Below are 26,923 nucleotides of genomic sequence, written 5' to 3'. Positions count from 1 at the left end.
TCTCCCATCTCTCCATCTCTCTCCCTTTTCTCCTTGTCCCCTTCCTACTGTCCTCTCATCCCCACCTGAGACCCGTCCTGTCCTTGGCTCCTCTTCATCTTTGCTTCTCTGACTCCTTAGGCAGTGGTCCTACTTGGTCCTGGGGACTTACTTACGTTCCTCTCAGAGTCTTACTTTCTCCCGGCTCATCCCGGGGTTGTCTGACCTTGGGGCAAGGAAGGATGGTTCCCGGGGTGAGAATCTTCTCCTCTTTGCTGGGACTCGTGATGATCTGGTTCCCCTTGGACTCGCAAGCCCGAGCCCGTAAGTAGAAACGAGGCAGAGTCTGGGTAGGCAGGGGAGGGATGGGGACCACTGGGATGTAGGGAGCCCTCGTTCGTGAATTCATTCAGCAGCACCTGCATAGCAGGAAGTCTGAGACCAATGTGGGCTGCTGAGTCTGGGGGAAGACAAGGGCTTGGCAAACTCCACGCGGGGTAGGGGAGATGCTGCCCTGCACAGGGCAGGCACTGCACATTGTGGAAAGGAACTGTGTTCCCAGCAGCCCGGTGTGTCGCTGCAGAATAGGAGTGTGTGATGAAGAGATAAAGGTTGTTGTGTGGAAGAGCTCTTGGACAGAAAGATGAACAAAGCAGGGTAACCTTTCTAGTCCTTTTTCTTTCCGGATGCTCACAGTATTGCAGGGAGGTGCCACCACTCACTTTTAACAGAGGAGTAAACGTAGCGGGGCAAAGAGGAGAAAGTTACCCGAACCATCCATAGCCGGGACTCTAATTCCAAAGCCTGCCTCGCAGTGCCTGAGGGCATCAGGACATGGTAAACTAGATGAGTGTTTTCATCTTCCCAGCCCCACTGAATACTATCCAGAGAGAGTCAGACACGGAAGGAACCTCACTGTCTCTTTTCTAATCTATAAAATGTGAGACTCCTAAAACCGTTCTGAGTATTAAATGACAGAGCATGCAGGGCAACTTGCAGAGTGATGTTTTGCGAGGTAGCTTCCCCCGAAGAAAAATGCTTTCCTCTTCAAAAACAATGTAACCTCAAGCAGGTTATGTAGGCCCACAGCCCCCTTAAACTGGTAATCCCTTCTGAACTCCCTTAATAAAGAAACAGGGACCAACGAGGGGCAGAGCCTAGCTTGAAGACCCCAGCTTCCTACCTCCTAGCTGAGAACCTTCCATCTCCATAGGTCAGCTCTGCTTCCCTCTCACTCCCAGTTTTGTGGAGCTGGTGAGGCTGCTGTCTTGTTTGTTCTTGTGTGATGAAAGTTGCATGTCTGTCTGATGTTCCCTAGCCTGCCAGAGGCTGGAGATTTGTGGATGTCCTCATGAACGGGAAACAGAGTATTCAGAGTTGGGTTCAAGCCTTGACCCTGCCTTACACCGGTGTCCTGTGAGCCTCGGTTTCTTCATCTGCAAAGGAGAGCTACTAACCAGGGGTCTGAAGGGTTTGGGGAAGGATTCAAGGGAACAGTGCTTGCAGATGCCTAGCAAGATGCCAAATACTCAGTAAATGTCCTCGCTCCTTCCTTGAACCTTGAGGACTTTCTCCTCGCCTGCTTGCTTGTCCACCAAAAGAGACAGTCTCAGAGGATCTCTGTGCCTGCCCTGGCCTTGGCCTTGGCCCCACAGCTCCCTTCCCAATATCAGTGCCCTGGGAGGTCCACTCTGAGGATGACCCAGCAACTACTCAAAGTCTCTGCTACCCTACATGACCACCAGCCCTTCTGAGCTTTATAATCACCTTTGCCTGATAACACCTCCCTCCAGACCCCTGTGCCTCCACTGGCCTTCTAATCCATATCTGCCCCCAGGTCCCTCCATAGCCGTGTCAATACAAAGCTCCAGACACTCAAGAAAATGACCATCATTTAGGTGACCTGGCATTAGGGGAGGAGCATTAAGATCCTGGCATTATCAAGGCTGGGAGAGCTTTCACTTCTGTGTCTAGCCATCAAATTACCTATTTTTAGAGTCAAGCTGAAAGGGGGGACTACTACCGAGCCATGGAAAAAGGAACAGAGACCTAGATCCTAACCCCAGCTCTGTCATGTATTGGTCACGTGTGTTGGGGACACCTTCACCTGTCACTGAGCCTAAGGTTGATTGGTGCTCTTGGTCTGTGAATTTTGTCATCATTTCAAGTCTCCTGCCAGCATTCTGTCTTAAGGTTTCATATGAAAAGTCTTATCTTAGTGTAAGAGAGATCTCAAGCATGTGGTTGTGTGAAGTCCCCTGGTAACTCCAAAGTGCTTTTACAAATGGTGCTGACAGATGGGTGTTCTCGGGTGTGTGCAGGATGGACTTCTAAGGTGGTTACAACTTGAAACATGGCTGGAGCCTGTGAGCGGGGGGTTTTGGCACACTCTTTAGTTGAAGTCCAAGGCTGCTCATCAGAAGTTCTCTTTTTGGCTCTACCCACAGATCCAGACTGAATCTCAGATAGGCCATAAGCTGAGCCCTAAATGCCCAGCCTCACTATGGGCTGTATCCCATTTTCACACAGGCTGGAGGCTCTGGCCTAGTTCTGCCTGTGCTGACCCAAGCCCCAGGTGGAGACGTCACATCTGTGTGGTCACATCTGTGTGGTCATTCATCCCCTCTGTGACCCAGAAGTGGCCCCATTCTCTACTCCTCTCCAGTGCCTTCTCCAGCACATGCTTCTCTCTGCATTGTGTCCTTATGATCCATCTAGCTTCAGGCTTCTCTTCTATGCTGCTTTCGGGAGACTGATTACCAAGTAAGACATCAACCCTCTGGAGTTTGTGTCTAATGGGAATTGGAGTTTTGGTTCCCAGGTGATGGATTCTCAGACCCCGGAAGAGGCCTGGACAGAAGGGTGGTTCTTCAGATGTGATGTGATTCCAAAGGCAAACTCACCCTCAGAATGTCAGGGTAGCAACACTTGCCCTTTCCTTGATGCCAAAATCTAACCTCAGGCACCGTGTCCTTCCCTGCCTCTGCCACCTGTGAGGTAAGGTGACGTTTGAGGACCAGGGTAGCATTAACTGTCTGTCTTCATCCTAAGTCCACTTGACTTTGGGAGTGGGAGTTGGGAGAGTGTAGGTATTCTGCCCTGTGGGAAGGAATAAATGAGCAATTCCCAGGAAAACGTGCCTGGAACGGTCTAGAGAAATATGTATCTGGAATACTTAGAAACGTGGAATCCTGCCCTGCTGTCCAGCTTGGTCACATCTCTACCCATCTGTCCAGATGTGCATGACCGGGCTGGGAGCAGGGAAGGGAAGACCCCGTATCTGGGTCTCTAACCACAAGGTTCTGCACCTCCCTGCTCCCACCAGTAGAGGTCTCTGCCTCACTCACTGGCTCCAGACAGCAAGCCCCGAGACAGCTGCGCAGTTGCTCCAGCTGTTGCACCTGTTCCAGGGCTGGCCTCTCAAGTTCCCTCAGCCGCCGGTCATGGCGCCGGCTCGGAGAAAAGGACCTTGAATATCTCGAACTCTCAGAGAGGAGGACCGATGTCAGAGCGGTGTCCCTGGGAGGTGCAGCACAACGATCAGGCGCCATCCTGGGCAGGACCCAAGCCTGTTGCTCATTCTTGTACTTGGGAATTCTTCGCTGTGTCTCTGTTGGGTTCTTTTGCTTGCAAGTTGAAGCCAGTCCTTCTGGTCCTGTCCCTTGGACAGGCATCTCTATAAACACCCCTTCCAGAGCTACGGAATAACTGTGGAGTCTTTGCTGGGAAAGATCTAGGATCTCTGGCAAGTCCTGATCCCTCTCTCACCGGGGTTCACTTACTCTAGAATGAGGGGATTGGACATAGTCTGAGTCCTTAGCTTTCTAGGATTCTATGAATCTAAGTGTATATAACACACACACACACACACACACACACACACACACACTTTTTTTCAAGTGCAATAGAATGTGGACAGCTCTCTGTGATAGGTAATAAAGATGCCCTTCCTGGCTCAACGATTCTGCTCTTGGAAGTCCTTCCACACTTCTAAATGTCTGCTATGTCCAGATGAAGGGAGCTGGTTTCAGAGAAGCGTATCCCTTCTGCCTGCTTGTGCAGTTTGGCCACTGAGACATTTCTTGTAATTTCATTAGAGGCCCCCCTCCAGGAGAGCCAGAGCCCAGGGCAAGGCTTGTGTCTTAGAGGGGAGTGAGGGTGTCTGTGTGAATAAAATACGATTGTATGGGTAGAAATGGGACCCGGAGGCTTGCATTCCTGGGCAGTCTGGCTCACTGAGATTTTCTGAGTTCTTACTACAGTTCCAGCCCTCTCGCTCCCCTCCCTGAACCTTGTGGTGTATTTCCATGGCCCCCTCCAACCTCCCCAGAAGCTGCTTTTTGGTTCGTTTCTGATTGCTATTGGAAGAGTCCTTAGGCACACCCTGCACGCTTGACTTGCCCCCACGGGACCTTTACCATTGCATGAATGTTTTGGATCAGACTGTGGGGTGCACTGGGAGGGGGACATATGAAGAATATTGACTTGCTCATAAAGATCAGGGAGTTGGGACTGGAAAGGTGGCTCAGTGATTAAGAGCACTGGATGCTCTTCCAGAGGTCCTGAGTTCAATTTCCAGCACCCACATGGTGGCTACAACCATCTATAATAGGACCTGATGCCCTCTCTGGCATGCAGAATGCACATACATAAAACATAAATAAAATTTTTAAAAAGATCAGGGAGTCATCTTTGCCCTCAGCTGCCCCAAGCTTCTGACCTTTGGTTTGTCAGGTGGTTTTGGGAGTCAGTGGCCAAGAAATGGAAGGGGAGGTGGAAGGTTAATTCCTGTGATGTGGCATGGTGTACATGTTGAAAGGGCTTTGTTCTTCCATGCAATGCTGCTGTTTTTTGTTGTTGCTAAGGAGAGAGGTTTCCAAGATTAAAAACCATCATCAGATCTCCCACTATAGCTGCACCCCCTCTTTCGGTTAAGCTCATCCACCCATGCATCCATTCATTCAGCAAGCACTAACTCCACACAGACTCTGCACCCGCCAGAGGGTCAACGCTCATTCCTCCCTCTTACACACTCTGGTATAGGAAACAGATCCACTCAGCAAGAGGGGATGGGACTGAAAACAGGGCCACCACAAATAGTAGTGGTAAAAATGTATCCAGAAGCCAGCTCAGGGACAGCCTGGTGGGTGACCTGGGGCCATCTGCAATCAGCCTGGAAAATATCACTGCCCTGAATTGAGACCAGATAAATTAAGGCAAGGAGTCTATGGAGGTAGGTGCTTCCTGTGGAGGCTAGCACCCTTCAGAGCCTGCTCAGGGGTCCTCCTGTCCTAGGCATGGGCACTACAGCCTCTCTGTATTTGCAGGTGGCTCCAGATGCCTGGCAAGTCATTCTCCTCCCACTCCTTGTTTAACACCTCCAAGATCCTGCCTGGTGTCTCTGCACCCCTCCGTGTGTGTGTGTGTGTGTGTCTGTGTGTGTGTGTACCTGTGTCTCTCTGTGTGTGTCTGTGCGTGTGCGCATGTGTCTTTGTGTGTGTCTCTGTGTGTCCCTGTGTATGTGTGTATGTGTGCATGTGTGTGTCTTTGTGTGTGTGTCTCTGTGTGGCTCTCTGTGCATGTGCATGTGTCTTTGTGTGTGTATCTCTGTATATTTGTCTGTGTGTGTGTGTCTCTGTGTGTCTGTGCATATATAGGTGTGTGTCTGTGTGTTTGTATGTGTGTGTATCTGTCTGTGTCTTTATGTATCTGTGTGTGTCTGTGTCTCTTGTGTGTGTCTGTGTGTGTTTGTGTGTGTCTGTGTCTCTGTGTATGTCTGTCTGTGTGTGTGTGCATGCATGTGTGTGTGTGCATGCACGCGTGTGTCTCATGACTGGTTGTAAGACTTGAGTTGCAGAAGTTCCACAAATCAGGGAATGTCAGGAAGCTCTTTCCTGTTACTAATGAGAGTGATGCTCACTGCACATGTGCCAAGTGCCCTGCCGTCACTGATATGTCATTCTCTGGCCCCTGCCCAGGAGCTACAACCACTGTGGTCCCTTGCCATCACTCTGCTAACTTTTGTGCTGCCAAATGCCTCAGGCTACTGCGCTTGTCCCCAGCCTTGCAGGTGGTTCTGGGCCACCCGATGACATTACACGCACTCGAACCTCCATGTGCCCGCCTTGATTGCTCCTCTGCCCTCTTCATCCATATCCTGCCCTGCGGCTGCCCTGGGAACCGACAAACCTTTGCCCACCAAGCACAGTTGCTTCCCTTTAGGTCCTGCCACGGTACTCTCTCCCCAGAGTGACAGCCACAGCTCTTTCCTGGTCCCTCGCCCACTAGTCCTCCAATTGGCTTTCAACTCCCACGGCCCACGTTGATGATGCTTCTAAAATGCAGGTTTGATCATACCACCCTGCAACTCAGTTAATACTCGTCGCAGGCGACCTTTGCCCTCTGGATCACGAGCTTCCATCCTTCCTTCCCCAGCCGAGGCTCTCACCTGTTAGTCCTCCCTCCCCATCTCTGCCCAACCTTCAGATCCGAGAGAGGCCGGTGATATTAAGGGAGACAGGATGGCTTTTGAGCGAAGATATAAGGGCCCAGGAGCTTCATGAATGAGGAAGCTTTGGAGCTATGACCTCTGGGGTATTATGATATTCAGGGCTAGGAGGGGCTGGAGGCTGTCCTGAGAATTGCGGAAATAAATACCGCGAGAAATAGACCGTTAAGGAAGTGTAGAGCCAGCACCCATATCTGGGTTTTCTCAGTCTGGTCTTACACACTACTTAAATGAACATATATTGTAATATGTGTCTGACAGTAAGCATGGTGTGATTGGATCTGACTTAATCCTAGAATAGCCCCAAGTGCCACTGAACAGATGTGAAATTGGTTGTGGGATACTTAAGCAGCTTTACTCAACTTGGGCTTCAAATAAAAGCTAAGTCTATTATTTAAGCCCTGACCTCTGGGACTATAAAAGGTCCTAGAAATTAAGACCTGATTATTTCTAGGTGGAGAGAGAGCTGGGCACAGGTGGGCTGAATAAGAATGGTGATGGGGGAGAGGAGGCTGGGCTGGGGCCAGGAGGGGAGGCAGAAGGTTATGGAGGGCAGGGGCAGGGAGATATGAAGAGGACACTGCCTCCTTCTCGGTGGCACTTGGGATGGACTTCAGTGGCTCCCAGAACTTCATCCTAATCCACCTAGGAGGGCTTGAGAGCCTAGGGTGGATGCAGCCATCAGAACCTCCAAGGACTGTGGAATAGCCATCTCATAACCACAGCACCCAAAAAGCCCATCGGAAGCTTCACGATGTAATGAAATGTGGGCTTTTACAAGCGTCCAACTCTCAAATCTTGAATCTCAGAAACGTGATACTGTGGATTCATAGACTGTACAGGAAACCTCTGGAGACCATAGCCTACCCCTGTATATCTTTCAAATAGGGAAACTGAGGCTCAGAAAAGGTGAGACATTTCTGAGTGTCACCTCGTGTGTTTGCAGCTTCAGGAGTAAGCATTCATGCCAACAGCATGTACAGGAGCCGGTGCTGGTGCCAGGGTCAGTGGAACCAGGATGGCTGTGCTTGGCAGTTCACATGGCCTTGGGCACGCACCTCCCTAGAGGAAGAGCGCTCCAGGCACCTTAGAGGGCGTGGTAGGGTGGAGTCTGTGGCCACCAAAGGCCTCCTGCCAGGCCCCCCACAGGCTCAGCTTCTGCCAGGCCTGTTGGTGGCAGGGAGGAGCCCTGACTGAGTGGCTCCTGTCCTCACACTCTGAGCGGGCAGGGATGAGAAGGTGTGCCAACTGGCGCAGAAACCCAGGGCTTTAGGACTGCCCCAAGAAAGGTAGGTCACAGTTTCTTCAGCAACTGACTGAGACCTAAGGTAGTCACGGTGTTGCAATCACTCCTCCCTTGTGGGGGGAGGGGACTGAGAAAGAAAGACATTATTCACTCCACAGAGAGTCAGACTGGCTCTAGCCAGCACCCCAGCTGGGCCTGTGTTCCACCCTCTGCCAGGGGAGGCTGGGAGATAAACATAGCTCATTTGATACGGGCAAGACAAGCCAGCCAGGAGTTGCTGGCTTGTGGGGGATAGGACCTGCTGTCTGATGCCACCCTCCACAGTGGGTAGGTAGGGAAGAAGGATAGGACCTGCTGTCTGGTGCCACCCTCCACAGTGGGTTGGTGGGAACAGGTAGGGAAGAAGCTAAGCTATATGTTCCTAAGGTCCTTTGTGACCCACTGGGGAGGAGGCTAAGTGGTATATACATTCCTAAGGTCCTTTGTGACCCACTGGGGAGGAGGCTAAGTGTATATTCCTAAGGTGGCCCCCACAATGAGAAAGCTAAGCAAATATTACAGCAATTAATTCTCACACAATGTTTAGGAAATTGTTAACTTATTTTCCACACAGGGTCTGCTGTATCCCAGGCTGGCCTCAAACACACTCGTAGCTGAGGATGGCCCTGAACTTCTTATCTTCCTTCCCCACCTTCAGAGTGCTGGAGCTACAGGCCTCTGCTGCCTTGCACTGAGGAAAAGATCAAATCCAAGGTTTTGTGTATGCTGGGCGAGCACCCTACCAACTTGAGCTATATCACCAGCTCCCACTAAGTAACACATAAAACAGCACAGAGAATAAATGCCGGTTTCTTTCTCGATGTTTCAATATGGAGGCCCTAAGCTCTGGCTGGACCTCCCTATGTCTTCTGAAAAGAAGAGCCCAAGTCATGGAGGTTTCCTATAGGAATGCCAATATTCATTTGGGACTGAAGAGCCCCAGGTGGCTGTATGGTTGGGGGCTGGCAGAGACAGGGCAAGAGACACAGTGAGCCCGGGTAGCCATATTGAAATGGGACGCCTGATCCTGGGCCAGCCAGGGGGTAGGGAGAACGTGAGGATGACAATGGTTGGTTAGAGATGAAAGGAGAGTGGAGGCTTTAGCAGAGCAGAGGCATAGGAGAGGTGGCTAGCCCATCTCAAACACAAGCCAGTATTTCAGTCATTCTGAGAAACAACCCACGTACCCATTAGCAACGGATACGCAGACAGCTAGGACGTCAAGTCAAAGTGGCTCAGGGAAGAAACAAAGATAATCTTTGTCTCGGTGTGTGTCGTGTTCATATCGAGTGTGTGCATGTGTGTGTGTGTGCAGATGTGTATGTGTGGATGTGGAGGTCAGAGGTCGACATCGGTGTCTCCCTAGATGTGTTGTCCAGCTGAGATTCCAACTCAGACATCCTGGGAGCAGGAATACAGCAGGGTTTGGGGTTGGGACCTCCTGAGACTAACACCCCTCATTGCTTTGTCAGGCCCAGGCAAAGTCTGCCTTTTCGGTGAGAAGATATATACCCCTGGCCAGAGCTGGCACCCCTACCTGGAACCACAAGGCACGATATACTGTGTGCGATGTACCTGCACGGAGGTAGGTTCCTCTGGCCACCGGGTCACCTCTGCCAGGTGTGTCTGCAAGACCAGAGGGTGGAAGGACAGCCTGACCTAAGGTCCAGACACCCAGGAATTGTCGCCCTAGAGTGATGGTGCTGGAGGTGGCTGTGGCTCAGTGACTGGGTGGTCTGAGGATCTGGTCTCTACTCTAGTGCGTATTGGTGCCTGTCTCCACCCAGCCGAGCCAGAGCCTTCTGGCTTCTGTGACTTCTACTCCTTCCTTTCCAAGGAATCCCCTCCAGCCTGCCACCTAACCCTGTCTCCGCGTTCCTCCAGTTCAGGAATGTTCATTCTTCAGGCTTCGCCCTGTGCCTGGAGTAGCTCCTCCTGCACGAACACGCATGCTTCAGCCTCCTAACTACTGTCCACCCTGGTGTGCCTCTCTAGATGAGGCCCCCGAGAGTCTCACATCTAGCCAAAGGCTGAACCAAATGGAACAGAGGCCATTTCTCTGTTTGCATTTCTGTCTCCAGCTGTCCAGCTACTAATGGAAGCAGTCAGCCTTCCCTTACCACAATGCAGCACTTGAGAAAATAAACATAAAGAAGAAACGTTTGTCCACTTCACAGCTTTAGAGGCTCTTGTCCAAGGTCAATTGGTCTTAGTGTTCACTTTGTGGCCAGGAAGCCAAACAAAGAGGAAGAGGCCCAAGTCCCACGGTCCTCTTAAAGAGCATGCCCCCAGTGACCTATGGACTGCCCACAAAATCCCATATCCCAAACCTCTCAACACCTTCACCTTCGGGGTCATCCAAATCATATCACCAACCCAGCACCTCCCTGGACCTTGCAGGAAACCAGTGCAATGCAGAATTCTCCAGGAAGATGTGAGAACGGAAGGACAGGAGAAGCAGGGCAGAGGGGACACTCAGCCAGCAGGGCCCTGCTGAGGGCGTCTAGAACTCATTTTCTGGGTGCTGCCGGGGTTTCTGGCTCTCAGACGCTCGGCACCCTATTCTCTCACAGACCTAGAGAGGGAGGAGGCAGAAGTTCTAAGGCGTCCATGGTTAAGACAGAACCTCTAGGGGCAGAGAAGAGTCCCAAAGGGATCTAAGTGGGGAGCCAGGGACACAGCTCTTCTCTCTTCCTCACCGGGCTCACTCCTTCCTGGTCTTTCCCTCACTCTCCCTACCTTCCCACCATCTTAGCTCCAGGTAGAACTCAGGCACAGATAGGGATACAATTCCCCCAAGGCTCCAGCTGCCTCGTTTTTTTTTTTTTTTTTTTTTAATTATCCTTAGCACATCGGAGGCCAATAAGCCATTTCAAAAGGAACTTTATGAAATATAGCCAGAAAACAGAATGGAAACCATAATAGAAAATTCCAGACATGTCACGTGGTATGGTTGACGAAGGCCAAGTTTTGTGATCGGCTGGAGCTTATTCCTGTCTGCTTCCCCAGAATTCACCCATGTAGTTTCTTTCCCTCAGCCCAAAGGACTGCTGCCTGCATTTCCAACGTGCAGTCTGAATGCCTCCCGCTCTCTCCCCATCGCCCCTCTTCACCGTCTTCATCTCTCATCTGGACCACTGCATTAGCCCACCAGCAGGCCTCTCTGCTGCCCCTCTCAAAACCCATTCTCCACGAAGCAGCTCGCATGGTCTTTCCTGAACCCAGAACTATGGTGTTTCTTCCCCCTTAAAACCATCCAATCACTTATATTTGGACAGGGTCTCGCGTAGCCTAGGCTAACCTCAAGTTATCTGAGGATGATCTAGAACTTCTGATCCTTCTGCCTCTACCTTGATGGTGCTGGGGTCATTGGCGTGTGCCGCTGTGCCTACTTCACGGGGTGGTAGGAATCGAACGCAGGGCAGGGCTTCGTGCATGCTAGGCAAGCACCCTACCAGCCCAGCCCTCTAGCAGTTCCACAATACCAACACTCTCCTGATCTTCCAGCTCCACACCTTCGCACCCTGCTGCAACCACACCAGTCTGAACCTCCAACATTTGGTACATTCCCCCTATTCCCTCCCAATAGTCTTCCTCTGATTTCAGGGATGGCAGGTTTTCCCTTCCTGGTTCGCAGTGAAGCTATCACCTCATTGGGAAGGTTTCTCACACAGTCTCTGGATCTGTGTTCTAATCACATACATCACCTGGTTCGGTCATGACCATAAACATAACACCTGAAGTTAGCTTGCCCTGCCTCTCAATGTCCTATGGTCCACCTCCAGCCACTAAGAAGCAGGCTTCTGAGAACAGATAGACCGTCCCTTATCCTGGTTGTGTGTCTATGCCCAGCATAAGCACTCAAGGTGTCTCAGCATCCCAGGCAGGCATGGACCCTGGTGATGGTGGTCAGCTGCTGTGTGGTCTCAGGCAGCCTCTGGGAGATTCTTCGCACCCTGGATGCTAGTGTCTCTCAGGCTATTATTAAGGACAGGATGTGAGGTCATCTATATTTACACAGCCACTCCAAAAATGGTGGCTCTGACCTTAAAGAGAATATCCCTCTGGCCACAAAGAGCCCTGCCTCATGCCATGTCTGTGCCCTTTTAGCCCAGGCTGTCCCCCCGCCGCCTGATCCACTACTGCCCGCCGTTCACATTTCAGTAAGAGTCAAGAGAAAGATTCTAGCTCTTTAGATCACACATCCCTCAAATTCACCTAGCTTCTCACCTAGCCCTCAGTTTACCCTCTTGAGGTTGATTGAGCTTCACAGGTGAGGTCACTGTTGAAACTCAAGCCATTTCTGACCAGTCCTTAGCGTTCTCTCTGGCCGTCTTGGGAAGCAGGGACTCCAGAGAGACTTGGGCAGTCTAGGATCTTCCTTGGTGTAAGAGACTGTCTCTGGGAGAAGTTCTGTCCATAGGCCCTGCTGGGCAGAGGGGATAAAAGGGAGCTACTTGGTCAAGTTTGGGTTTGATCGATGCTGGAACCATTGATTTGAGAGCCTCCATGACTGACCTGACTCACCAGGTCACCACTGGCTCACCCTTGTAGATTAGAATGGAGTCAGACCCCATGCCAACCACGCTTTGGAGTTCATGGCCGAACAGGAAAAAACAGATGCAAACATACATCACAACTGAGTCTGGCACAGGGGCAAAAACAAGAAGGTGTGAGGACGCTGAGGAAGGGCTGAGAGACAGCCTGGAGCTCTGGGAAACCTCTGCTAGGGGCTACGGCCTCTATCTTAGCCTCTGTTCATCTCTTGCTGTGTGTTTGTCTCGTTCTTTTTCACCTGCTGAACTGGATGACTTGAAACAACTTCAGATCCCTCCTTCTAGGGTGCCAAGTCCAGGGGGTCTGTCCAGGGTTCCCCAGACGACCTCTTGGAGACTTGGATGATAAAGAACCAGTCCTGTCCTGGTCACTGTCCTCTTGTGTTATAGCTCTCCTATGAACACAAAGCTCAGGGTCAGTACTGTAAGAAAAAGAGCCTGGACAGAGGATCAAGATCAATGCCCAGATACCTCAAGGCTTTTATTTTTCTATTTCTCATACCCACAAAGGGGTCATGGGGTCTATGCAAACCCATGACAGGTTCGTCCTTTGCATGGATGAAGTATGCAGATGAGTAGGCTAAGTGGGGTCGCTTGGTGGCAAAGTCGGGATGGGCTCATTGAGTGTGTTTTGGATTCTATTATACAGAGGCTGAAGAGAAAGCGGGGTTCTGCAGTCGGGGTGGATGTTTGGGGCGAGGACCCCTGTAGATGTAGGCAGTGATCACGTGTCTGTTTCAGAGCGGCCACGTGAACTGTTACCGCCTCCGCTGCCCGCCCCTCCGCTGCTCACAACCTGTGGTGGAGCCACAGCAGTGCTGCCCCAGGTGTGTGGGTAAGTAGCTCTTTTCCTACCCTGGCCCTGAGCTCCGCACAGACCGGTTCACTCCTGCTGTAAGCCCCTGACTGAGAGAAGCCTCCATAAGGAAAAGAGAGACCCCGTCCATCAGATGTGTGGGACCTTACAGAAGCTAGGTGGACACGTTCTGGACCCCCAAGCAGGCGAGGGTAGCAGACTTCTAGCCCCAAAACTGATGCACATTGCAGGAGACGAAAGCAGGCAGAGTAGAAATTGGGTGGATAAGATGGCTCAGCAGGCAGGGGAACCTGAGCTCCCCAAGATGAAAACCTAAGTCCAGTCCCTGGGACCCACATGGTAGGAGGAGAAAAATCAAATCAGAAGTTTATCCTCTGTCTGTCAATCACATGCCAAAGCTTGCACCCCTTCCCCCAGAATAAAAAAAAATGTAATAAAAATGTAAAGTTAAGGCCGGGCGGTGGTGGCACACGCCTTTAATCCCAGCACTCGGGAGGCAGAGGCAAGTGGATCTCTGTGAGTTCGAGACCAGCCTGGTCTACAGAGCTAGTTCCAGGACAGGCTCCAAAGCCACAGAGAAACCCTGTCTCGAAAAACCAAAAAAAAAAAAAAAAGAAAATGTAAAGTTAAGGGGGCTGGAGAGATGGCTCAGTGGTTAAGAACATTACCTGCTCTCCCAAAGGTTCTGAGTTCAATTCCCAGCAACCACATGGTGGCTCACAACCATCTGTAATGGGGTCTGGTGCCCTCTTCTGGCCTGCAGACATACACACAGACAGAATATTGTATACATAATAAATAAATATTTAAAAAATGTAAATTTAAAGAAAGAAAGAGTAGAAACTGGCTGAAGGAGACTAGAATGACTTGGCATGCTGACTCCACATTTGGGCTACAGTCCCTCTGGTTATGCAGAAGTAAGGGGAGAAAATGAAGATGAAGGACTTGGGGCTGGCTGGCCCCTGTATGCACGCATGCATGGTGTCTTTCTCTACCTCAGATTGTGAACCTGTAGGTGGCAGGGCCAAGCCTTGGTCATCACTCTGTTCCTGATTTTGGCCTAGGGTCTTAGTGAAGGTATTGTGAGGGAATGAGAAGGGTGTCCCAGGACGGGTAACCATCCCTCCGCCCAGCAGAATGAGGAGTAGATATTGGCCTTGCTGGCCACTGAATGACAAAAGTTTATTCCAAGCCCCTGGATGGTGGAGAGCATCACACCTGATCCTGTAAGAGTAACTCTGCGAGGGTGGGAATTCGGTGTCCTCCAACCCTGTCTCTTGGGCCACACTCATGGGCCTCAGACACTGAAAGGTGGCTGGGCTGCAGTGGAGGGAGGCATGTGGTCAGATGTAGGGATCAGGGGGAACTCTTAGGCCAGACCTTAGTAATGCTAAGGGAGGGGGGAGGGAGGAAAAGAGAGAGAGAGAGAGAGAGAGAGAGAGAGAGAGAGAGAGAGAGAGAGCACAAAATCTTCAGAAAAGTGGTCTTTCTGGAAAAAAATCTTAAATCTATGAAATTTCATTTCCTTCTTCCCCTTCTCCCCCACCTGCAGAGCCTCATGTTCCCTCTGGGCTTCGGGTTCCCCTAAAGTCCTGCCAGCTCAACGAGACCACATACCAACACGGAGAGATCTTCAGTGCGCAGGAGCTGGTCCCCACCCGCCTGTCCAGCCAGTGTGTCCTCTGTAGCTGTATTGTAAGACCTTCTACAGTCTCTGGCCCAAGGCAGTGTCTCTCCTACAGAGAGGGATGGGGTGGGCCATTCAGCGAGAATAAGAAAGGTTGACGGGAGGGAACACCCAGGGTCCACAATGCCCTGCCCCTAGTTTGTTGAGGTGACCTTTCTCTGGGTTTCACACCTGATTCCCAAATAATGAGAGTAGCTCATGTCTGCTTCCCCCAGTGAACACTGTAACCCTTTGAGGGGAGGGAATGTGCCCATCTTTTTTCTGTGTCTTCTCTTGCTCAATGTCCAGGACCTGGCATGTAGAAGATGCCAGTGGTTATTGCAGAATGATGAAGGAAGGGAGGGAAGGGAGAGAGGGAGGAAGGGAGGGAGGGAAATGAGGGAGAGAGGAAGGAAGAAAGGGAGGGGGGAAGGAGGAAGGAAAGAAGGGAGGAAGGGAGGGGGGGAGGGGGGAAGGAGGAAGGAAAGAAGAAAGGGAGGAAGGAAGGAAAGAAGGGAGGGAGGGAGGAAGGAAGAAATGAAAGAAGGGAGGGAGGGGAGGGAGGGAGGGAGGGAGGGAAGGAGGAAGACCATTCAACAGTCTTGGGACACAGATGGGGTTTAGTCTGAAGTGCCTAGGCTCTCCCTGCCCGTGGTCTAGGCCTAGGGACAGCAGGGTTTGGCAGCCCTGTAACTGGGGGACAGAGTGAAGCCAGCATGTCCTGCCTGAGGAAGTCTTCATCTTCTTGCTTGGGAGAGTCCTGCCGCTCCCTTCCTGTCATGCATGCTGTCCCTCCAACTCCAGGCTCGGCTTCTCTTTCTCCTAACTCCCTATCACCAAACCTCTCCTGACTCCTTCGGGAGCCTCAGTGAGCTGTGCATAAACTCAGCTCGGCCCTGGCCTTGTGTGACCTTTCCTGAAGAGACTTGGACGAACATCTGTTCACCACGGACAGGACACCAACCATAAACCAAGTCTAACTTAGTACATCCTGTTCCGATAAGCAACAAGAACTCGGAGCTTATGGCTGCGTGGTCAACATGGTCAAAATCTAGACCCAGACCTCTCTGACTCCCAAAGTCCGTGTTCTTTTCCTAGTAGGGTGCTGCTTCCCGTAAAGGGGAGTCCTGCATTAGGACCAGGCTGTGGGAGGATGCAGAAGTGGTGGTGGATGAGAGGGTGCTCTGGCTGTCCCTTTGCCCATCCTTTCTGGAGGCTCTGCTCGCCTCTTTCACCTCATCCCTGTTTATGGCTCTGGCTTGTGTTCTGACCTCCCCTCTGGGGCAGGATCCTTACTTCTCAGACTACAGGAACTAGGGGTCTTACAGCAGCTTTTCCCAGTCACACTCACAGCTGATCTTCACAACCCAAATGAGTGTGTTCACTGCCTTTCATAGAAGGTGAAACTCGGGAGAAAAGACTTCTCCAAAGGTGCCCAGCCTCCTGCCTCCTTGAGGCTCCTACGTCCTGGAGTCTCACCTTTGAGAGTGGGTCTTGAAGTTCAAGGTCAATGGTTTTCTGCAAGACCGTTATAAGCCTAGGAGTCACCCATGTAGTCCTGTCCCTTGCTGGGTCCCTGATACCGATTTCAGTAGGAAAAGCCCAAAGCCTGGGCTCTGCTTCCTTCTACTCCAACTTTCTCTTTGACTGGATGACACAGTTCCCCCCTCTTTCCCGGGTCCCCCCTCATCTTGACATCCATCTCACAGGTGGCTGTGAGAGCTGAGGGAATCATGGTGATTAAGTTCTTTTCAGGGCTTGGAGAGGGAAAAGGAGGTCAAGGGGAAACTCCTGAGCTGACTTACCTTGCTCAGGAACCACACACCCCTTCCCTCCATCCTCTACTTCAGGGGTGACCTCAAGGCTGTTTGTGCCCAGGGAAAGAGGCTCTCCTGGGGCCCAAGGTTGTTCTTCAACAGAGTTCATTTCCAGTCTGGTGTGTTCTGTCTGTCAGGAAGGACACACCTACTGTGGTCTCATGACCTGCCCTGAACCTGGCTGCCCCACTCCACTCCTTCTGCCTGACTCCTGCTGTCAGACCCGCAAAGGTGAGTGTCACAGTGAGCTTTGTCAACTTCATACAGCCTACAGCCCTCAGGGAGGAAAGCCTTAACTGAGGGATTGCCTATAGCACACTGTCTGGTGGGGTATCTATGGGAAATTGTCTTGTTAATTGATGTAGGAGGGCCAGCCCACTATGGGCAGCACCATCCCCTAGGCAAGTGGTCCCTCCTGGGCTAGCTAAGTCAAGCGAGCCAGCAGGCAGTGTTCTCCCACGGTTTCTCCAGTGTTCTCCCACGGTTTCTCCAGTGTTCTCCCACGGTTTCTCCAGTGTTCTCCCACGGTTTCTCCAGTGTTCTCCCACGGTTTCTCCTTCCCCTTCCCACTTGAGCTCCTGTATTGATTTCCCTCGCTGAAGCACTGTAACTTAGAAGCTGAAATAAGCCCTTTCTTTCCCTAAATTGTTTTTGGTGAGAGTGCTTTATCCCAGCAATTAACTGGAACTGTGACTCTGAAGTCTGCCAGGGTCCCACATCATCCTCCTTTGTGGACCTGCAGGAAGAGACAGGGACAGCCAGCATGAAGTAGACACTCCTGTCCTACAGGGAGGTGATGGCTTGGCATGGATGTCCCAGAAAGCAGGACCCATGCGTAACGTTGTGCTATACCTATTCGGTCACTTCAGTACCAGGAAGCACAGGCAAAGTAAAGTCTGGGGGTGAGAGAAGTAGAGGGAAAAGTTTATTCTCCCGCCTTGTCAACTCCCGTCAGCCAATGCTCACATCAATAGCCCTCATTAGTGAGCCAATACTCACTTCTGCAGTGTGGGTATTGGGTATTGGGCAGCCCTGGGAGCAGCAGGCGGCGGGGGGGGGGGGGCTTGGCAGGGGACATGGATTGGAGGCACTGCTGGGGTAAAGCTGAGGGCAACTGGCTGCTGGAGGCAGAAGTGGTACCACTGCAGAGCCTGTTGTGAAGAGATCCTGTCCCCACCAAAAGGCTAAAAGGCACAAAGTAGCAGCCAGGAGCGGGTGAGCTCAGAGGCCACAGGATTGGACTCCTGGGGTAAACTGAGGCTGGCATGTCTGCTCCTGAAGAGCAGACTGGGCTTGAGCAGAGGTATATGATTGGACTGTCCATGTAGACTGGGAACCTCGGACATTGGGGTCTGGGAAGGTGTAGTTCTGTGTGGTCATCCTTAATCCATGTCAGCTGGGAGGTGAGCAGGGAGGCTGGCTCAGCAACTCTAGCAGGCAGCCTGATTCTCCTCCCTGCCTCTCTGAAGCAGAACATTCAAGACAAACCAGATCACGGGTGTAGTGAATGAAGCAAGGGCTTGAGAAAGAGAGTGGCGCCAAGCTTCAGGAAGCTTCAGGGCTCTCTCTGTGTACTGGTTCCCCAAAAATAGCAGCTAGAAGTGGCCTCGGGGTTCCCCTGGCAGCAGAGGGACTGGACAGTAGAGCCCTGGAAGTGTGTCATGACTTTTAAGTAGTCTATGTAAGATGCTCTGACGTAGCTGAGCAGTTGGGTCCCTGGAGTGACTCGGTCAGTGTTGGGGAACTGAGGAAGCATCCTGGCTGTGGAGATGTCTGATAACTCAGTAACAACGAAGACAAGCTGCATAGAGACATTTGGGCCCCTCTAAGGTAACCTGTAGGTTAGGTCTACAGGTGTGGCTTTTAGGAAGGCAGAGCTATGGATGGAGGCTTTGGTGCCATGGCCACCAGGGTGACCCCGTTTCCTTTGCAGACAGGACAAGTGAGAGTTCCACTGAAGAAGATTTGGTGCAGTTGCAGCCTGGAGAGGTAAGTGTGCACACAGTTGTGCAGACCTGGTGGGGAGAGATGCTGCAGTCCCAGGCCAAAAGCCTGCGTGACCCTCAGCACTGGCTACCTGCTCCTGATCCTGTATCTCTCTGCCCACCCTAACTCTAAGGCCTGAGAGCTTCACTCTGGGTCAGCTACATTGGCACCTCCAAGTTCCAGCCTCTCTCCCTACCTGTCATTAGGGCCCCCATTATGGCTGACGGGTCACAAGGGAACAGCTTGCCACACAAAGCAGGGTAAACCCCAGACTCCCTCATTTGCCTCTGGGGAATCTGGCTGGCACTGTTCTATCCACAGCCTGTGTGTGTCTGATCAACCCAAGCCGCTGAGGAATGGCCTCTGGCTTGGTCCGTGCTTCTGGGCCTCATTTCTAGGATGCGGTGTCTTTGCCAGGGATCTGCCTTTCTGTTCTCACCTCCATCCTGGCTCCTGCCAATCTTGCCTAGAATTCAGATGGCCCAGGTTTCCCAGATCTCTGAGGTCTGAGATGGGAGAGTGACCACAGCCCGACGCAGGTCCCCTACAGTTCCTTGGTGAAAACTCCTATTCTTTCAGCCTGGGCTCCAGGAGCCTAGGACAGCCCAAGCTGGACTTCTGACCTTTCCTGCCCAGCCAAGGCATCTATGTGCCTTTGCCAGGCTGATTTCTCAGGAGGGCACACAAACCTGAGCCTTTTGATCTGCTCCTTCCCGCTTGTCCCTAGAAGGCAGTGTGTGGGGCCCGCAGGTTAGTGGAAACCCTGAGCCGCTCTTTCCACACTAACTGAGTGACCTGGGCTTGGATCAGTCGCGAGCTGCAGCTGGAGCTTGCCTCCTTCAAGTCCTTCTTGCCTCCTCTCCACTGAGCCAGCATCTTCTGGGCTCAGGCCTGCCCTGGGGCCTGGGGTGTTTCTATTCTGCAGACTGTCTCTGGGCTATGAAAGAGACAGTGTGGAGTGGGAGCAGATTGTAGGAGGCAGGGTAAGCGGCTCATGGACGTCGAGAGAAAGAACAGGCTCTTCTTGCTCTTTTGTTTCACGCCCAGCCCTGCCATTCCCGTTCTGTGACCTGGAGCCCAGTCCCCAAACTGAGCTGCAGAGAACCTGCCCCATAAGCTGCCATCCCCACCCTCACTTAATTCTCTAACCCTACTAGATCTGGTGTGGAGGGGCAGGAGGTGGGAGCAGAACCTGGGAGTGAGAATAGGGTCTGGGAGTGAGGGCAGAGGGGTGGGAATAGGGTCTGAGAGTGAGGGCAGAGGGGTGGGAATAGGGTCTGGGAGTGAGGGCAGAGGGGTGGGAATAAGGCCTAGAACTTCCTGGCATCTTCAGAGGCCCACTCTGTTGTCTCATCATCTGAATTTTCCTAAGCAATAAGTTGTCTCTATTCCTGATCCCATATTGCTCTTCCTGCACATCTACAGCAGCCCCAAAGTCTGGAGAAGGCTCTGGTGGAGGCTGGTTTGCCAAATCCTTGTCAGTGTGTTCATTGATTAGTCTGAAAATGTCTTCTCTCTCACCCAGATGGTTCTGTGTGAAACCCACGCAGATCCTGCTCTCTCTCTCCCCCTCCCTCTCTCTCTCCCCCCTCTCTCCCTTCCCCTTTCCCTCTCCCTATTTTCTCCCCCCCCTCTCGCTGTGGCACGTCCCACTCAGACACCCTGCCTGCTGGTTGCAGAGACAAGATCCGCACTCAGAGAAGGGAAAGAGGGGAGTCCCCAGCACTCCAGCACCGACAAGCCTCAGTTTCCCTCTGGGCTTCATCCCTCGCTACTTCCGACCCATGGGAACGGGGAGCACCACTGTCAAGATCATTCTGAAGGAGAACCCTAAGAAAGGTGAGTCTAGGACCCTCCTCCCAGCCGCTGCTGGGGTAGGGACCCCTCCTTCCTGCACCCCTACTCTGGTTCTCCAATCTCAAGCTGACCGTGAGCTTAAACTCAAAACCAAACACAACTAAATGTACCCCTGAAGATTATGGACCCTAATTCCCATTTAGCAGATGAGAACACTGAGGTGCCCAAGTACTGGATCAGGGAAAGAATCCCTGGCCTTGAACGTCAGACCCTCCCATCTCGGCCTCCTAAGTGACAGTATCTTACTGAGCTTCTATTATGTCTGTATTGAGAAGTGGAGGAGAAAGAGCAGAGCCCATCCTAGGCTCTGCCCCAGTGAGCTCCCAGACTAGTTAGGGGGAGACATGAATAAATGACCATGACACAGGGCTAAAGACAAGACTGTCAAATAAAGGAGGGGCAGAGCTGGTCTGCAGGGCGACAGTGGGGACAGGGAAGGAGCACTGGCTGCAGAAGGAGCGAACAGGGGTTCCCAGTAGGCCTCCGAGGCTGGCAGAGAGGGGTGAGTCGTGGGGCTACAGAGTCCCGACAGGGAGGGGAAGTGAACCTGCTCGAGTGCCCATGCCAGGTGTGAGAGTTGTCCTTGGCTCTCTGATTGTCAGGCCAGCACTCTCCTTTCCCCACCAGGGGAGGGCTCAGCCCTGAGGGATGTTGGGGTCGGTACAGATTTTGTTCCCTGGCTAGCATTTTGCAGGCAACGTAGCTGGTGTGCACTTGGCACCCTCTACCTTTTGGGGCACTCACCCTCCCTGCCTCCTGCCTCCTCCCTGCTCTCCATGTTCCAGCCTGCACCCACAATGGGAAGACATACTCCCACGGGGAGGTGTGGCACCCTACTGTGCTCTCCTTCGGCCCCATGCCCTGCATCCTGTGCACCTGTGTGGATGGCGAACAGGACTGCCATCGTGTGACCTGCCCCACCCAATATCCCTGCAGTCAACCCAAGAAGATGGCTGGGAAGTGCTGCAAGATCTGCCCAGGTAGGAGGGGTGCTGAAGGCAGGGGAGGCACTGGCCATAAGTACTGGGATGGAGGAGCAGTTTACAGGAGCCCAGATTGCTAGAAGCACAGACACAGAAAATACCAGGCTACGTGGTAGCATGTCAGTGGGAACCTCAGAGGTTCCTGACATAGATGTGAAGTCAAATGATGTTTTGCATTCTTTGAAGCCATGAAGTATTAGAACATGGGACATTTTGAAAATAGTCAATGTTGGTTGAATACATCAAACTTTTTTTTTTTTCTCTTTTAGATGAGGCAGATGCCGACCACAGTGAGGTCATTTCCACCAAGTGTCCCAAGGTGCCAGGCCAGGTGTCTGTGTACACATTGGTCTCTCCAAGCCCAGACGGTCTGCACCGCTTTGTCCTGGAGCATGAAGCCTCTGACCAGGTGGAGACCTACGTCTGGAAGCTAGTAAAAGGTGCGTGGCCAGCTCCTGCTCCCAGCTTCGTATTCCTCTGATACCTTCCTGCCCTCAGAACCAATAGGGGCCTTAAGGAGGTTTTCCTGATCAGATGCCTCAGCATCCTTCCAGGAGTAAGAACCCCTAATTTCATTTCCATTTCTGCCCCTCTGCAATTTCTCATAGCTCTGATAAGCTCGCCAAGGTCTCTGAATGGCTCCCTCTCCTGGTCAGGGAGGGTTACTGCACCCTTTGAGGAGCCGGCCTTAAAATCATAAACTCTACATGGTAAGATTGAAGTGTTGAACCATGATCCAAAGCCTAGAGAAAAGAAGATTCAGCGGGTGGGCTGCCCTGTCAGAGGAAACAGCTTTTCTCTGAATGACTGCAGAGGTCAGACCACAAGCAGAGGCTATGCAACCAGGCAGACCTGGGTTCAAATCTCACCTCTGCTACTTCAAATCCTGCCTCTTCTCAATGACCTCAGGCAGTCACTTAGCCTCTCTGGACCCCAGTGCTCTCTTCTGTGAACCAGGGAAAGGTGCTTTGGGATAATTCCTGACCTATGGAATGTGGCAAAAATATCCATCTCCTCCTACCACACCAGCTGGTTAGAATGGCAGAGAGGTGGGCTTCTGTTCAGTAAGAGGATGCACTTGTCAACCTCACAGCCTTCCTATGGTGAGAGGAAGGTGTGGAGAGGACCATGGGAGAGGCAGAAGGAGGGATTCTTGCCGTTGTTCTGTACCTACAGATCACACTGTTTCCCAGACTGGTGCTGGCTACAGCTAGCTCTCAGACCACCCACACAGCAGGTGCTGGGACAGCAGAAAGCAGTAAGCCCCCATCCTTGCAACAGTTGCTTATAGGAAGGCTTCCTGGAGGGTAGACCTTTGCAACAGAGGGAAGCCCGGGGCCTTGGAGAAGCCACAGAGACTTTGCAAGTAGGAGAACAGCAGCCCTGTGCTCTGTGATCTGCATGCTACAGACACCAGGTGCAAAGTACCCCATTTAATCCTCACAAGCATCTTCATGGTATGTAAGCACCTTCCGGCCTCATTTTCTAGGTAAGAAAACTAAGTCTGGAAGACTAGGATGTAGCTTAGTCACCAGAATGCTCGCCTTGGACACAGGAAGCCCTGAGTTCAATTCCCAGAACAGTATAAACCAGACGCGGTGGCAGACACCAGAAGTGAAATCAGACTTTCAAGGTCACTGTCTGAGAACGTCCTGGGCTACGTAGACCCAGTCAAAGGAAGGAAGGGCAGACTCGGTCTGGAAGACAACATGGACTTGCCAAAGCCTGAGGGACGTGCCTGAGAAAGACCAGGAGGGCCAGAATGACAGAGAGACTGGAGAGGGACTGATTTCCCGTCTCATCATCACCAGACCCAGCATTAGAGAAGTGAGGGGGGTACTTCAGCCCCACCATGCTAGGCCCTACTGTCCTGTCCCTAGCAGTGCTCCCCATTTCCTGCCCCCCTGGGTCACCTAAATGTTCCAGGATTCCCTCCCTGCCCCAGACGGTCTCACCCAGGGCTCATTATCAGGACTGCAGTTTCCTCCCTCGGAGGGATGGAAACAAGTGAACAGTGGTCACTGAACCTGCTGCAAGGCCACTCCATCTGGGACCAGCCCAGGGCTAAGAGCCTGTGAGATTCTGGACTTTCCTGGTAGAGTAGACTTCAGGGGCCTCAAAGAACTTCCCCTAACCTCCTGATGGTCCCGGGTCCCTGCCCCACCCCCATGCAGGTGCCTCCATCTCAACCCAGAACATCTTGGTCCAGAGAAGTTTGGCTTCACTGTAATCTGGACTGGCCTAGTGCCTGGAACTCACTCAGCAGCACCAGCTCCGCCTAGGGGGCCACGAGCTCATCTGAGCTCAGACGTGACATGGCCTTTCAAAAAGGCAAGGCACATTTGAGACCCCAGGCCCCAAAGCATCTTCCTCTCCATATGCCCTGCAGACCACGGTGGAGGGTCCCTCCCATCGGTCACGCCTGTCTCTCCTCCCATTTTTTTTTCTGTGTGAGCAATGCAGGAGGACCCATCCTCATCCCACAGAAGTTCTTTCTTGCCACTCATGTGGTCCCTGGGCCTTTGGAGCTCTTTGCTATATCTTGGCATCTAAGCCAGAGCTCCAAGGATAGTGCTGGCTATTTCCCAGTTCCTGAAACGCTGGCTCCATGTTTGAGTTTTCCATTCCCCTTCCTGGGGTTCCCCTCTGATCCCTGGGTACAAATCTGGTTCTTGGTGTCCCCCAAGGCCGTGCTGGCCTAGCTGAGACCTTGCTGGATTTATTTCTTCTCTCTGGCCAGAGGCTGGGTAACAGCCAGTGCCATCTCACAACCCATGCGCTTAGGGCTTCAATGCCATGTGTGGTGCTGGGCATAGCTTCCCATGAAGTGAAAATACCAGATGATTAGATTAATACTTCATTCCTCCTGGGGCCTCACTAGGCTAGATACATATATATTTGTCTACCTATATACTTATCCATCCACCCACACCCATCTATTCAGCTAGTCAGACACCCTACACCTGTCTATCCATCACCCTTACATCTTTCCATCCACCTACCCATCTATCTATCCACCTGTTCATCCATCAAGACACTCATCTATTCATCCCTACCCCACACCATTTATCCATCCATCCATCCATCCATCCATCCATCCATCCATCCATCCATTCATACATACACATATACATGCACACATCCACCCATCCATCCATCCACCCATCCATCCATCCACCCACCCCACACCCATCTACCCATCTATCCATTCATTCATCCTCCTGGCCACCTGTTCATTTATACATACCACATAGGCATGCATACATTCACCCATCCATCCTTCTATCCAAGGAATAATATATCCTACGTGTTTCACGCTCAGAACCCAGAGAGTTAAGTTCTCAAGAATTCCAAGTCTGAGAGAGAAGGCAGGAATAGGCACAATGACAGCACCATAGAAATAGGGGGGAGGGGATTAGTCTGGGAAGACAACTCAGTTGGTAAAGGGCTTGCTTTAAAAGCATGAGAACCTGAGTTCAGTCCCCGGAAGGCGTGTAAAAATGCCGGGTGTAATGGCACACACTTGTAATCAGAGCACTAGGGCAGTGGAGACAGGAGGATCCCAGCCACACCAGCCTACCTGGTGAGCTCCAGGCCAACGAAAAGCCCTGCCACAAAGGATGAAGGCAACGTTACTAAGGATGGTACCCAAGGTTGTCTGTCGCCTGTCTTCCACGTTCATGTACATACATGTGTACACATATCCCCCCACCCCATATAGACACCTTTCAAAAGAAATGGGTAAAATGATAAACAGAACCCAAGTGTGATAGGTCCCGTATAGAGGGGGCTAAAATCCCCTTCAACGGAGGATCAGGGAAGCCTTCCCACTAAGACCTGGTAGACAGGCACTTGCTTCACTTGCTGTGCACAGTGGGTGTAGAAAACAATGGCAAAAGGGCTGGAATTTGCAAAGGCTCGGTTTCCTCCTAGAACCTCAAGTATTGGCTAGGGCTGGGCCACACTCACGACACAATAGCTCCATGTTCTGGTTCTGTGATGTCTGAATGAACACAGCTATGGATTTTTATCATATGCTGTACGCTAGAGGAAGGCTTGGCTGGTCCACATGGTCAACCTTTTCTTACCATCTCTCTCATTCCTCCCTCCCTCCCCTTCCCTCCCCCTCGTTCCCTTCACTGTGGGCAGGCATGTGGATGGTGGCAGGAGCAGCAGCAGAGAAAAGAGGGGAAAGGATACATGCTTTATTTACTATGGTGGTGGCAGGCTGTCAGAGATGCCAGCATATTTCAAATGGTCATCATTAGGATTTCTGGTTAAGAGGGGCTAGGGCACTCGTGTGGTGACTGAGGAGGAGGACAGGGACCCTGCAGATTTGGTGTCTGGTCAGACTGGAGGCAGGGAGGGAGGTGGCAGGGTGAGTTGTGAGCTGTCACCCCATCCGATCTGCCTAGCTCACGTCTTGTCTGCCCACAGGAATCTTCCACTTGGTTCAAATCAAGAGAGTCAGGAAGCAAGATTTCCAGAAAGAAGCTCAGAACTTCCGGTTACTCACTGGCACCCATGAAGGTGGGACCTTGGTCTAGGAATCGGGCCAAGGAGGGGAGCAGAGACAAAGCAGAGGACCTCTTGGGGAGTTCCCAGGATGCTAGTGTCAGGAGAGGGGGTGGGCTGTCAGCCACAGACGTCAGTTCCCAGCATAGGAATCCAGTGGGTGTCTGGGCCAGAGATTTCTCAATCCCTAAATGAGAGAGAGAAGGTGAGCTTAAGCAGCTGGCCTTGTCTTGGCTCGGTAGGGTCAGGTCTGATCCCCCAAGCCCTGCTGCTTCCTGTGCCTCTAGACCAATGGTTCTTAACCTGTGGGTCACCCTCCCTTGGGGGTCGGTCACATATCAGGTATTTACATGACCATTCAAAACAGCGGCAAGACTACAGCTATGAAATAGTAACAAAATAATTTTATGGTTGTGGGGTCACCGCAACATGAGCGACTGTATTAAAGGGTCTGCATTAGGAAGGTTGAACCACTGCTCTAGGCTGTCACTTCCCAACAAAGGGTCCTTCTAACCACTTTTCCTGGCTCTCTGATTTGATCTGCATCACTTCAAGAAGATGGACCTGGATGGGGTTTTTGGAAAAGGGGGAGTAGCAGGTCAAGTAATAGATAAAACATTACCCACAGGAATGGAGTCAGGAAACCCAGCCCTTACATGCAGGGCGTCTGAAGGCTGAGTCATACGACTGTAAGATGGGGACCTCACCTTTCCACAAGTGGGTCCCAAACCGTAGCCCACAAAGTGTTCCCTGCCCCGGGCATTAACATCCCAGTTGCTGTCACCGTTGTACACATGCTTGTGAGTGAACACGGTCACACACAGCCCTTGTCTCTTCCACCACTCTTCTCGCAGGTTACTGGACCATCTTCCTAGCCCAGACTCCAGAGCTGAAAGTCACAGCCAGCCCAGACAAAGCGACCAAGACATTATAACCAGGACCTAAACAGTTGCA

At 51.9% G+C, this 26,923-nt stretch overlaps 1 protein-coding gene across 2 annotated transcripts; it reads left to right on the top strand.

The window, feature by feature from the left end:
• Window positions 1–221: 221 nt before the first annotated feature.
• On the top strand, window positions 222–26,923 carry Chrdl2 (chordin like 2). Of its 2 annotated transcripts, none has more exons than XM_026784389.1 (11): window positions 222–303; window positions 9,245–9,357; window positions 13,070–13,163; window positions 14,698–14,840; window positions 16,766–16,859; window positions 18,562–18,617; window positions 20,294–20,453; window positions 21,257–21,451; window positions 21,724–21,894; window positions 25,892–25,984; window positions 26,824–26,923. In XM_026784389.1, the coding sequence occupies exons 1-11, from the start codon at window positions 222–224 to the stop codon at window positions 26,901–26,903; spliced, it is 1,281 nt and encodes a 426-aa protein (XP_026640190.1). In that variant the 3' UTR covers window positions 26,904–26,923. The 2 variants fall into 2 exon arrangements, with proteins under 2 accessions (XP_026640190.1, XP_005357565.1); XM_005357508.3 differs by having other exon boundaries at window positions 18,562–18,623.

Source organism: Microtus ochrogaster, chromosome 22, assembly GCF_000317375.1.
Source record: "Microtus ochrogaster isolate Prairie Vole_2 chromosome 22, MicOch1.0, whole genome shotgun sequence".
NCBI lineage: Eukaryota > Metazoa > Chordata > Mammalia > Rodentia > Cricetidae > Microtus > Microtus ochrogaster.
Note: the sequence above shows the minus strand (reverse complement) of the source record. Positions and strands in the feature narration are given on the sequence as shown.

Bases quoted from the DNA above. Each gene is read 5' to 3' on its own strand.
- Chrdl2 (XM_005357508.3), top strand. From the start codon at position 222: ATGGTTCCCGGGGTGAGAATCTTCTCCTCTTTGCTGGGACTCGTGATG. The intron at 13,164-14,697 runs GTAAGTAGCTCT...CCCCACCTGCAG, and splicing joins GTGCTGCCCCAGGTGTGTGG to AGCCTCATGTTCCCTCTGGG. The intron at 14,841-16,765 runs GTAAGACCTTCT...TCTGTCTGTCAG, and splicing joins GTGTCCTCTGTAGCTGTATT to GAAGGACACACCTACTGTGG.